We start from the raw sequence: 13,650 nt of genomic DNA on the forward strand, positions 1-13,650 counted from the left end.
CAACATTGGCAGTGGTTGTACAGTCTATAGTGACTGTTCAAAGGTGCCTTGTAGAAAATCCTCCTCAGCAGGGTCTGAATGCATTGGGACACCATGGTACTGAGCCGCCCTATTTACCAGCTGGTTAAAACCTATATTGTCATCTGGGGAGATAGCTTTGTTGGATATGCATGAGGATTAGGGAGGTCTGGAGGATCTACTGGGTCATCATAATCGTCTCAATCATCCTGTGGTACATCTGTATCATTATCGGGTCAACAAAAGGGTCAGTGTTGTGTCCCCCTCATCCCCTATATCATCATCACCGGTTGGTAGTGGTGAGTTTTGTGGAAGTATAGGAGAGAGCGGAGGAGAGACAGGCTAAGAAGGAAGCGCAGGAGAAGAGAGTTGCAAAGGTGAAGCAGCACGGTCCTTTACAGGCACTGCAGAAATGCCTGGAGTGTCCAATTTCCTTTTGTTGTGTGGAACATGTCCTGTTTTAGGGTCTATATGGAGTATTTTTTGCTTTGAATCGATAGGATCCGGACAGAAAAGTTCTTACTCTTCTGTAGGTACTTTTGGTGCAGATTTTTTTGGGTCCGATCTAGTTTTGGATTTCTGCTCCAGAGCCTTGGAGGGTGTTTTCGGGTCCTTTTACTTCGATGTGGAGGCGGAAATCTTTTTTCGTTCCGAATGTTTGGGTTTCAGATCCGATGCCTTTTCCTTCTGCACGGGGGTGGTCGGCGCTGAGCTCTCTTTGGGAGTAGGTTGTGCTCCGTGCTTCGGTGCCTGTGGGACAGTGATATATTGTTTGCTCGGTCCCAAGCTACCGGAAGGCTTGTCTTTTGTCTTCCGAGCAGAGCCCGAGGGCGGGGCTTTTGAAGCTTGTTTTTGGTAGCGACTGGGGCCAACAGGCAAAGTTTTGACCAGGGCCTTCTTTTTTGGAGGTGGGCTTGGGTCAGGGGCAGTTGTACTCACTCGTTGACCTGGAGCGATTCGATGGTCTGAGTCGGAGTTGTCTGCTTCGGACACGATTTACAGGTCTTCAGAGTCCTATTCCGGAACATCGGGCCTTCATCGAAGATGTCCACCGGTGCCGGAGATGCTCGCTGCGTCATGATGTGTCATCAGGCCTGGCAATCACGGATGGTCTTTTTAGATCTAAAGGAGGCGCTGGCCTTGCAATTGTTCTCTTCATGCTCAGGCGAGAGACACAGGTTACAGACCTTGTGTTGGTCACTGTGTGGGAATTTGGCTCCACACTGGGGGCATTTTTTAAATGGCGTCCTTTCCATGAGCCGTAGGCCCAAACGGCGTCGACAAGCCCGCGTCGACGACCGGAATAGAGTATTTGAGGAGCGCTTCCAAGATCATGAGATCGAAAATAATACCATCGAGTTGAAGATGGTTTTGCACGTCGAAAAGGTTTGGAGAATATGATGCTGAACCGGAGTCCAGAAGTTACACCCAGATCTGATGGCGGAAAAAAACAAACAATCGGAAGATGGAGTCGATGCCCATCCGCACTTTCGTCCAAGGGAGGAGTCACACATCTCGTGACCACAAAAGACTTCTTCCAAGACAACAAGGTGCAAGCATCCGAGCCCAACACCAGATGGCGATCTATGCAAAGTGTATTATCTGCAGCTCATATGCCTTGTACACCAAGTATTACGGCAATTGAATTACACGTTTTATGCTGCATAAGAATTGCTGAACTTAACTCTCTTACACCAATTGGCCAGGTGTATTGATATACATTTATGGCTTTGGTACCATATAAACTAGAAGGCAGCAATATTGCAACAGAACTAATGACCATTTGCAAGTGGTCAAAAAAGCCAAGATAGCACAGAACACTTTAAGTAGTTTCCTTAGTTCTAGCTCTAACCAGCAGGTGAAAGGTTTTAACTATGGTAGGGATATGTCCGTCTTTAATCTGGTTGATAATAAGCACCAGTGAGATCGTCTAAGAAAGACAATTCAGTTCATTGCATACTTTCTAGAAATGGCTTTTTTATTACAATACTAATCTAGAACACCCTCTGAGGTTGGAAAGAGAAGTCAACCATTGCTTGAAGACAAGTCTGTTTAATAATGCAAATATTTAACAGTGGAACATGCGTCCAGCAGACGTGGAACCTGGAAGTATTCAGCAATGAATCTTAAAGCCACTATGAACATTAGAGAGGCATAGAGAGGTCATTAAAATAAGCACTTAAATTATTGACTGCCAGAGGATCTTAGTTCAACAACTGAAAAATCGGGCAGTTTGCATTTGTGTTTTGTGTGTTGTGGTATTTGTATAGTGGGAACCTAGCCAAAGGTTAAAGGAACAGTCAGAAGCCAGCATACATTTGAGTGCTAAGAAAGGAAGCTGGTTGCGAGAGTTGAAGTGATGTAGTGGTTTTCAAAGAGGCGAGTCTTCAGCTTTCCCCCCCAAATTAGAGCAGCTTTGGGGCAGTCTTGCAGAATACAGAGTTGTTGTTCCATGATGGGCTTTACACATTCATGGTCATTGCTTGCATTTTGGGAGGACTATTTATTTGGCGATATGATGTGCTTCCTCATGAGAAACAAAAACTTCACCACTTAATAGTTTTGTGATTCATTTAATATGAAAAGGAATACACTGAGTGTTAGTTGATGGATGGGATGCAATCCTGTCAAGTTTCAAACCTTTCACTTGCTTCCAAGGTTGGCTGAGAAACAAGCCTTTGCACAAACAGAAAAATAATTTCCTTCACAGATGAATATTTTCCAGCAGATTTATTGTTCATTTTGTAACACGTGTTCCAACCCTCCCACCCCATTTATCTCTTCCCCACTTCATGTTCCTTTTGTTCATGGTCCATCTGAAGATGCACCCTACCCCACCCTCCCGCCTGCTTCACCCCCAAAGGGCAGCAACAGACAGACACTTCATATGTAAAACTGTGGAAAAAGTGCTAGATTAAATTATAACCCCCAATCCCACCCTCAAAAACACACTCACTTCAGAGTATGCCTCCCTCCCCATAAACTCCGGAACCGGTTGTCAGATTAAATGAACACCCAGTCTTCGCATTCTGTATCCCACTCAATCAGCCAGCTGTCCTAATGTTGAAGCACATTCACATTGAAGACCTTATGAGGGCTCTTTAAAACAGAGGCCAGGGGTTTACATTCCCTTGAAAAATCTTTTATGAGTCACAGGGGTCGCCCCTATGAAAGCAGATTCCTCATGCAAAACTAAGTTTAAGAAGAGGGCGTCTCCCTCAATAAACAAAGGCTCCATATTATAAGACCAGAAGATGCCAAAGGCACCCCAAATGTCTGTCGGGAACCCCAGCGAGCAGTGATAAGTTGTTATAGAAAATTTGGCTGAGCATCTTGAAGTGTAAATATACACTACAGCTCGGGTGACAATCGCAATGAGATGAGCAGAAGCAGCAGTAATAGTAGTCTTAGACCCTTTTCAAGAATGACACCTCAGGGGCTACTTCAAAAGAGATCGCAATCGTCCTTTCACTTTCTGGTTTTTTAACCCAATGACTCACAAAATTCTCTAAATGTCAGGCTTGCTTTGACTCCTACAGGTATATATACTCTTTCTTAGGGGCTTATACAATAGACTCAGTGGCAAGGATCCCTGTATTTACGCCTAATTAGTTGCTCTTGGGGTGCGTTTAGTTTGAGTATGAAAATGCAAGAAAGGGGCTGAAAATAAGCCTCTCAAAGTATAAAATGAAACTGCTGCCCTACAGATGTGTACAAGTGCAGCACCAGAGTGCCACAAGGAGTAGCCACCTGGGAAAGAACTGCACACAGCAACCCAAGTGAGACGTAAGGCTAGAAAATTCACTATGGAGAGAACATTTCAACACGGATTTAGAATATTTATGAGGAGGCTGCCAAAAATTGGCACACCTGCAACGGGGCGGCACAGAGTTAAAGGACTCTTAGCAACAGCAGCGAGTCTACAAGAAGACAATGTTTCTGAGGCTCGGGAGGCTGGAGAAATGGGAACTGAAGAACAAAGGCTGCATATGGGAATAGTGAGGGAGCAATGGAGTAAAGCCAATACACAATATGCAGTTAACTGCTCCAAGAAGTTATCAGCTAGCGTCCACTCAACCAATACGTGATTAATTGCCACCTCTCTCAAATACACAATATCCCGGATCAGAGGTGGGGACGCAGACAAGACAGAGTGACAAAATGACTAATTGTCCATTACTTTGACATTTGAATCAAGGCATCTTAGCAGCAAAAGCCATGACAAGAAGTGGATTTGTGTTCATTTTCAGAAGTAGGTATGGCGAAATGAAGAGGGATCAAAAGACCTTTAGTGAGCCCTGGGTCAACGCCAGAGGAGGTCGAGTCAAAGACGTAAAATGCTAAAAACCCTTATTTCCATCCGATTCTACTTCACCTTGAAAAGAAAACGAACATCAAACGACAACAGGCATAACTGAGGGGATGGGGTAGAGTTTAAAGTTGTTTTAATTATTTCATGATTTTGCAAGGAGCCAGAAGATCAGAAAGAACTGGACAGCTCCCCAAGGAAATAGGCATGGAGACATCAGTAAACTTATTACATGGCCGTTACAAGAGCACTGGAAATGGGTGGCAACAATAAGCAGCTATGGTTAAACACTGAATTATGAGCAATGGGGCCACATTTCTTTCTCACCCCACTAATGAAGACTCAGTGTTCTAAACAAGCATACGTTCTTATCCTCAAGACAGTCAAAGCCAGGAATACACATAGGGTGCAAAGGCAAGTTCTTAGTGTTACATTGAACAGCATAGAGGCAATTGTTAGAGACACAGCGAACATCAGTCAACAGTTACGCAAAGAACCAACAAATGCCAACTGCTCCTCCCCATTATAAAATATGTCAGACGTCCCTCTCCTGCCAACATTGAAAAACTTCATCTCAACCGGAGATCAGATGCAGGTCACCATCTCTTTTTGAACGGCATCCATTGAAATTCCACACTTCACAACACTGAGGCTATTCAATCTCACCTTCCACCAGTTTAGAAATAGAGAAACTGCCCCACCAATGCTCTTGTGAAATGCCCTGGAGGACCGAATGCCCATGGCACTCTCACCCGCAGAGCAAGCAAACGGTCTTGCTACAGCCCTGTGTCAGTGTCTGAGTTCTCCCATCAGTAGTGTCACGTCACATTCAATCCTCTAGCCTAAGTGGTATGGAGCTCCAGGAGTTGTCAACCAACGAGTAGTAGAATAAAGGTTTTCAAAACAAGGGCACATCAATACTGTGCCACCTAAGTCAGGTTCAAAATGCTAGTGTGACCTATCGTCTGAAGCAAGGCCTGTAGTGCTTGAGGGCTAAAAATGGATGATGGTGGCAGAGGCATGTTGTGGAGAAGAGTAAATGCATAAGTCTCCTCATTGAGCTACACTGCAGATGTTAGGGTTATTTTCCTACCATGAACTCTACCAACTGGGGTCTAATGAAGATGTGTCCAAGGTTGTTTTGCCCCCAAATTGATGGGCACAGGCCGTCCTCAGCTGTTTTCATCTGGATTCTGAGGGTCAACAATCTTGACGTGGGTAAAGGGAAAGTGGCCAGTACGGCCATTGCTCTCACCCTCCCACTGCCCGTTGATGTTCATCTTGGTGACACGGATGAGATCCCCGACCTGAGGAAGAAACAGAGAAGCTGTTAGAAAATGCAGAAGATTCTTCTTGTACATGTAAAATGGAGAATAGCCTTTAGAAAACTTGGTCCCTGGAGCTAAGAAACCAAAAGTAGGCTTTAAGCGTAGCAGGGTGCCTTCCAAAGGAGCAAATGTTAGGTCAGAAGAGATCAAATCGAACAACTTTGATTACGAGGCACTTTGAAGAGTGATATTAGAAGCATGCCCTCTATATACCAGTACTAAACAACTGTGCTGTGAATATATTCCCCAGGGGGAACTTTCTTATTCCACAAAGTACTATCACAGACAAGTATACTGTGCAGTTATAGAGAAGTTCTCATAAGTACCATCTGTGTATATTACAATTTATTTCTAAAGGGGTGAACATCTCAGGGCTTTGGTCAGACATTTTCTCCAGAGGAAAGAAAAGGTCTGAAGCTGTGAACGAGCGCCACCTGTGTCCTTATTAAATAAGAACTGTATGAGAGGGAGACAATAGGAAGGTATTAATAGGGAACAAAGAGCTCAGGTGTGGCAAGAGTAACAAAAAAGAACTTAAGGAGCCCAACCTCTCACACATTTGTAGCACGGAAGGAAGGACCTCAGGGAGCAGGAAAGCTTTAGCACTAAATGGTCAGTAAGTTATTAAAGGAGGAGAATTCCTTCTGGAAGATAACGTTCCTTGGTACGAATATGTCCTTTGCTACTTAACAGAACTGTAGAGGAATAACTTCTTTGTTACCGTCTCCTAAATCCTACATCTTCCACAGAAACTGTCCTCCCCTTTAAATTCCGGCCCAGGGCATCCAACATATGTACAGCACGAACAGATCCATGTCAGATTTTCAGGATAACCACACATATCAATTCGATTTGGATACCTTATGAACACATTTTGTATAAAAAACGGATACACTGGCATGGACCCGGCTCAGCATGGTGCAAGTCTGTCCTATACCCACTGAAGACATTGCACATATTAATTTATTAACTCAGCTCCTAGTGAGCAACTAACCAAATATTGTTTACAGAGTTTGTCTAATTGCGTTGTGCCAACTGACCACCTAAACGAAAAAACTGGGGTAAACTTTTTAAACAAAATCTACTTTCAAATTGGCTACTACGCAGTTCGCATCAACAATTTGGTTTCACGGTAAGTGAACCACTTATACCAGGGGTCTCCAAACCGGTCCTGGAGGGCCGGATACATGCCAGATTTTTAAAATAACTACATGTATCTCAATGGGGATATCCAAAAAATCTGGCATGGATCCGGCCCTCCAGGACCGGTTTGGAGACCCCTGAATAGTGTACAACGGGGATAAACAAAATGTAATACCTAGAGGTAATGGGTGAAGCATACAACATCTCAATGCTCAACAGAAAAATGAAGTGCATTTGGTAAAGGTTTACCATCTGTTAACATTTGATTAATATCCTTTAGGCAAAGTAAAGGTGCAGCAGGATGCCTTCAGATTCAGCAGGAATAATGTGGTAAAATGGATAAACCATGTGAAGGTAAAAATCGGATAAAGCTTACCCAGCTGGCTTATCTTTGAGCACAGGAAGCTCATGCCTACAGAGTTCAGTGCTAGTACCCAGAAGCTTCAAAAGAGGGAATTATCTTTGTTGGAATGGAGTTCACATAAATCAAAATAAATTAACATCTGGCTAGCCTCAGCATGTGTCATCTGGTCTATGTAGCCAGCTCAGGAGTGCTCAAGGAGACCACAGATCTCCCACAAGTAGATAACTGCCTATCAGACCCACAGCAAATGGAAATACAGACTGCTTGCTCAGCATAGTGGGCGAGCTGACGAATCAACCACCCAGCATAGAACGGAAAACACACTCAAAGATCACATGAATATGGCAAGTCCCAATAGTGAAGCTTTAAACTAAGAAGCTCTCCTAGACTGTGATTACCCTTAAAGCCACCAACAGTGATGACCCGTCCAGTTTAAGAGAAGAAACATTGACAAGTGGGTGAGGGAAAAATGGAAGGCTAGCTGATTGACTGGCAAATTACTGACCTGCAGAACAGTGCAACCAGCAATTTGAGTCCTATCTTGCTTAAGCCCCACAGGTAAAAAAAAAATCACGATAACACCTAAAATTCAAATCTATTTAGAATGCTGCGCCCCACTTAATATGGGCACCATAAACTGTTCGCAGACAGCACTGCCACAGGCTTATCAAGATCTACAGAAATCCTTTTAGGAATATCTTTGATTCGACAACTAAGAACTACTCCAGTGAGAAAAAGGCACATGACATTTTTGTTGGACATTCCAAATAGGTTGATCCTCTGTTTGAAGATCCTCTCCGCTCTGGCTAGAGCTACAAAAATGTTCACGCCTGAGATCAGAAAGTGCAGTTTGCGCAGAAATGAGCAGCAGGGCGGGACTGCGAATTGCCGCCCTCTGCCATAAACAGCGATTTAGCAGAGGGTTGTGTGTTCAAATCCCAGTTCCAAAAATTATAAACAGAGGGAAGGAAAGGCTGCCTAGCGGCCAGAGCTGCTGATTTTAGAACATGGCAAAGCAAGTACAGCCCCCTGCATCGGCCGACCATTCTGTGGTTCAGAGCTTATCTCTTTATTTCCCTGTGACTAAAAAAGGGAAAAACGCGTAAGGTAGTGTCTTTCAGGTTGTAAAGCGCTTTATTTATTTATTAAAATGAAAGCGGGGTCTCTAGTTGGCAGGGGTATGCACCCTAGTCCAAGTAGGGACCACCGCTTCCGACCTGGTAGCTTGGCGCAGAGCAGCAAAGGCGTAACTTCAGAGGCAATGTGTAAAGTATTTGTGCAACACACCAACAGTTCCCAGTGAAACAAGCACACAAGAAAAAGACACTAAACCGGTTTTATATAAAAATCTAAATATCTTTATCTAAAAATTATGCAAGACCCAAAAATAGTGAGGATGCACCATATACAATCAATAGGCGTCAGTCAAATAACCTCTGGCACCTTTGATACACAGTTCCGAGTTGGGACTGACTTTTAATGAGCACACATTAGGGCAAAACAGTTCCTCAGCTACTTAGGGCAGAGTTAGCCAGTCTCTGTTCCTTTAGGGTATTAGGGTAAACAGTTCCTGAGGCAGTAGTGGATTGGGCACGGCTCCCAGGCACTATGAGACTGAGGCACTTTGTAGTCAGCGTAGATCAGCTACCCAAGGGACGGTGGTTAAGCCCTGATTGCAGTTTGCACTGTATCTGTTTTGGGCTCAAAACAAGGAGGCTTCCAGTTTCCCCTCCCGCCAAAGTGCACAGTCCCGGCCGACCGCTATTAGTTGAGGCAGTCCCCCACACTTCAAAAGAGCAAGCCCCTCACCTGAGGCACATTAGCGATCCTACCCCGCCCACAACCCGCTCGCTTGCAGCAACCGGTCATGTGAAGGGTTACCTGCGGCGGAGATTGGAGGCGCGGGTGCGAGGCTCCTCTGACTCCGGGGCACTTGATCCACGCGGCTTGTGTAGAGAGGTGAGGCAGCCCCGCCCGTCCTTGAGCGCAGGTCTTCCTGCAACGGTGGTCCCTCACAGGGTTAGCCTGCAGTTGTCGGGCAACACCTCCGGCGCATCTAATAATCCCGGAGCGGCTCTCGCTGGAGACGCTCCCTCGTTGCTGGGCAACCCCTGACTAATTTGCATGTAGCCAGGTTCTGAACTGGGATGGTGCAGTGAGCTAAAAAACGGCGATGGATCAAGCCCTGATCTTTTGACTGGGTAGGAGTGTTCTGCTTAATTCAGATGCTCTGTCCATCACCACCCCCTTTTATGAACCCCTGACGTCAGCACCTATCCCAGCGCGGCTCTCCTGATGACGCGCCTGGGATTCCAAACTCAATTCTGCCGGAGTCTCGCGGCCAGCGGCGGTGATCACGGGGGCACACAGCTCGTCCTCCGACAGCACGCACTAGTCCCAATGCAGTCTAAGGGTCCAGGCTGGCGATGGACACAGGGGCACGGCACTTCCTCCGCCACAGCGTCCCGTCAGTGATGCACCCACGCACAGGCTTCCGGGGGTGGGGGGGGGAATGATTTGGGGAGCAGCTTCACAGGATTCCCTCAGTTCAGGCCTGCGGCGGCGAGTTGGCATAAACAGCGCTGCTTCCAACAACGTGCAGATGACGGGCACACAGCGCTTCTGTAGTTCCTCAAGAGCCCCAGGCGGCAAGGATAATCACAGGGGCATAGCGCTTCAAGTCCACACAGCGCCATGCAACCCAGTCAGTGTCTTCCAACAACTGCAATGATTTAGGGGTGTAGGAAGTGGTCTCCCACACCCAGTGCTGCAGAGACAGGGTTCAGGGTGCAGAGGTTATTCAGAAGCGCAGAGGAAGTCCTTCTGGATGTTGTGGAGACACTCCTGGGATGTTATGTCCAGTCTCCTCTTGGCAGGGCCAGATCAGCAGGCAGTAGGGCAGCTCAAGCACCACAGGGCAGCAGTTCCTAGGAACAGTCAGCTCCAGCAGAGTGGCAATCCACCTAGCGCAGCAGTCTGTACTCCAGCAGAGTTTCTTCTTAGTCCAGGGTGTAACAAGAATGTGAGGCCAGGACCCTCCCTTATATATCTTTTTAGTCTAGGGGCTAGAAAGTGGTGGAAGTCTCTGGAAGAGTCTGGGGGCAGGGGCTTCTGGAAGAGTCCAGGGAGTTCTGGTATGTTCCCTGCCTTCCCTGACCTAGCTGTCACAGTGACGAGAGACAGGCCGTTAAGGCTACAGTGGGCAGCCCATCACAGCTCATCCCAGGGAAGAAGGTGTGAATCACCACTCCCACCTCCCAACCCAGGCAGGCTATCAGTATGCAGAGGGGAGGGGGGAGTCTGCAGCCTAATCTAAGTGTAGGCAGGAAAAGGTCTCCTTTATAAAAGTGGGATCCCTAGCGTAGTAATGCCCAAACCCTATATATCATTGGAAAGGGTTCCCCGCCCCGAGTCCAACAAGACCAAACACGATAGACTTATTAGGTCCCTGTCAGAAGTTATTCCATGAGGGGAGGTTCCCGATGTTAGCCTATGGAGGATTAAACCTTACTGCGGTAGCAGTGGCTTGTGGCAGATATGCCAGCCTCACAAGGTTTTAGGGAAGAGCACCTGCACTTCAGCACTGTTTAGCAGTGGTGAGGCGCCCAGAGTCCTAAGTCCAACAAAATATAGGATAAAAATGGGAGGCAAAAAGGGCAAAAATGTAGGGGAGACCACCCTAAGGCTGACAGGTCTAACACATGTCCCCCCCAGCTGAAAGTGGGGAGAACTACCCAACCTCCAGGGGGTTCTCATCACTAAGGCGGAAAAACCGAGATAGACCGTCAGCATTGGCGTGGTCTACTCCGGGTCTGTGTTCCACCCTGAAGTCCATCCCCTGTAGGGAAATGGACCACCTCAGCAATTTGGGATTCTCGCCCCTCATTTGCATGAGCCATCTGAGGGGCCGGTGGTCAGTCTGGATCAGGAAGTGGGAGCCAAACAGATATGGCCTCAGCTTCTTTGCAGCCCAGACCACCGCGAAGGCTTCTCTCTCTATCGCACTCCACCGCTGTTCTCGGGGGAGCAGCCTCCTGGAGATGAAGGCTACTGGTTGGTCTCTTCCCTCCTCATTGAGTTGCGAAAGTACCGCCCCTATGCCATGCTCTGAGGCGTCCGTTTGGACAATGAACTCTTTGGAGAAGTCAGGGGCCCTGAGCACAGGAGCGGTGCACATGGCCTGCTTTAGAGAGTCAAAGGCTTTTTGGCAAGCCTCTGTCCAGATCACTTTTCTAGGTTGTTTCTTAGAGGTTAGCTCAGTCAAGGGGGCCACAATAGTGCCATAACCCTTGACAAATCTGCGGTAGTATCCTGTGAGGCCCAGGAATGCCCTGACTTCAGTCTGTTTTGGGAGGCTCCCAGGCCAGGATGGTTTCTATCTTGGCCTGTAGGGGCTGCACCTTGCCCCCGCCTACCAAGTGTCCTAGATAGACTACCGACCCCTGCCCTATCTGGCATTTGCTAGCTTTGATAGTCAGGCCTGCCTGCTGCAGAGCCTGAAGCACTTCCTGGAGGTGACCCAGATGGTCCTCCCAGCTGCTACTGAAGACAGCTATGTCGTCCAGGTAGGCAGCAGAGAAGGCCTCTAAACCGGAGAGGACCCGGTTCACCAGCCGCTGGAAGGTGGCAGGAGCGTTTTTCAGTCCAAAGGGCATCACTCTAAATTGGTAGTGGCCCTCTGGGGTGGAAAAGGCGGACCTCTCTTTAGCTCCATTTGTTAGGGCGATCTGCCAGTACCCAGACGTGAGGTCAAAGGTACTCCGGTATCGGGCAGCCCCTAGTCGGTCAATGAGCTCATCCGCCCTAGGGATAGGATGAGCATCAGTCTTGGTCACAGAGTTCAGTCCCCTGTAGTCCACACAGAACCTAAGTTCTGGTGTGGTGCCCGGTGGGGCAGCTTTTGGTACCAGGACCACCGGACTGGACCAAGGGCTGTTGGAGGGCTCTATCACCCCCAACTCCAGCATCTTAGTGACTTCACTCTGGATGCTGGCCTTCACCTTATCGGACAGCCTGTAAGACTTGGACTGGACAGGGGGGCTGTCTCCTGTGTCCACATCATGGATACACAGGTGGGTAATCCCAGGGATAAGAGAGAACATTGAGGCGAACTGCCCCAGGACCTGGCGGCAGTCCCTCTGTTGCCCAGGAGTCAAGGATGGGGAGAGGACACCTCCCTCCACCAATCCATCCTTCTCTTTGGAAGCAAAGAGGTCCGGGAGAGGTTCCTCTTCCTCGGCCCCATCCGTCACCATCAGTAAGGTGAGCTCAGACCTCTCATGGTGGGGTTTGAGGCGGTTGGCATGTAGCATCCTGTGGGGCTGCCTGGGGGTCTTAAGGTCCACTAGGTAAGTGGCATTACCCTTCTCCAATATCTCATAAGGGCCTGTCCAGCGATCCTGGAGGGCACTAAGCTCTCCAGGCTCCATGACCCACACCTTCTGTCCAGGTTCTAGCTCCACAGGGTGAGAATTCTGGTCGTACCATTCCTTCATCACCGCCTGGCTGGCCTCTAAGTTGTCAGAAGCTTGCTTCCACAACTTAGCCATTTGGCTGCGGAAGGCCAGCATGTAGCTCACTACATCTTGGGGAAGCCTCCTTGGAGTCTTCTCCCACCCATCCTTCACTAAACTGAGAGGTCCCCTAACAGGGTGACCGTACAAAAGTTCAAAGGGGCTGAAGCCCACTCCCTTCTGCGGTACCTCCCTGTAGGAAAACAACAAACAGGGCAAGAGGATGTCCCACTTTTTCCTCAGGCAGACTCCTGATCATGCCCTTTAGGGCCTTGTTAAATCTCTCCACGAGACCATTGGTCTGTGGGTGGTAAGGGGTGGAGAACTTATAAGTAACCCCACACTCCTTCCACATGGCTTGCATGTAGGCAGACATAAAATTGGTACCCCTGTCAGACACCACCTCTTTGGGGAAACCCACTCTGGTAAAAATCCCCATCAGGGCCCGGGCCACTGCAGGTGCCGTGATGGTTCTCAGAGGAATAGCCTCTGGGTACCGGGTGGCGTGGTCCACCAGAACCAGGATAAACCTGTGATCAGAAGAAGTCGGCGGATCCATAGGCCCAAAAATGTCGATGACCACCCTCTCAAAGGGGGTGCTAACGACAGGTAGTGGTTCCAGAGGAGCCTTCAGCTTAGCCCCTGTTTTCCCACTAGCTTGGCAGGTCAGACAGGTCCTGCAGAATGTATCTGAGGAGATCCTCATCTGCGGCCAATAAAAATGTGGGACAAGCCTAGCAACGGTCTTGTCTTGGCCCAAGTGTCCTGCCAATGGGATCTCATGAGCCAATTCCAAAAGAAAGGCCCTGTAGCACTGGGGGACCACTACGGCCCTTGATGACCCATGCACAGGAGCCTTGGGCTCACTGTAAAGGAGCCCATTCCTCCCAGTAAATATGATACTTTGCGGAGGCATTGCCTGCTGCTTGGGCTTCGGCCTGTCGCCTCATACCCTCAAGGGTAGGACACTCCTTC

The 13,650-nt window shown here is 48.1% G+C and overlaps 1 protein-coding gene across 1 annotated transcript in view; it reads right to left on the reverse strand.

Annotated features, from left to right (window-relative positions):
* Positions 1 to 2,575: 2,575 nt before the first annotated feature.
* The window catches only part of LOC144768598 (adapter molecule crk-like), a 52,617-nt gene continuing 41,542 nt past the window's right edge, over positions 2,576 to 13,650 (reverse strand). Inside the window, exon 4 of the mRNA XM_078652395.1 lies at positions 2,576 to 5,634. Coding sequence (XP_078508521.1) covers positions 5,500 to 5,634 — 135 coding nt within the window. The 3' untranslated portion in view covers positions 2,576 to 5,499. The remainder of the gene's footprint in view (positions 5,635 to 13,650) is intronic.

The sequence above is a fragment of the Lissotriton helveticus genome, chromosome 7 (genome assembly GCF_964261635.1).
Source record: "Lissotriton helveticus chromosome 7, aLisHel1.1, whole genome shotgun sequence".
Lineage (NCBI taxonomy): Eukaryota > Metazoa > Chordata > Amphibia > Caudata > Salamandridae > Lissotriton > Lissotriton helveticus.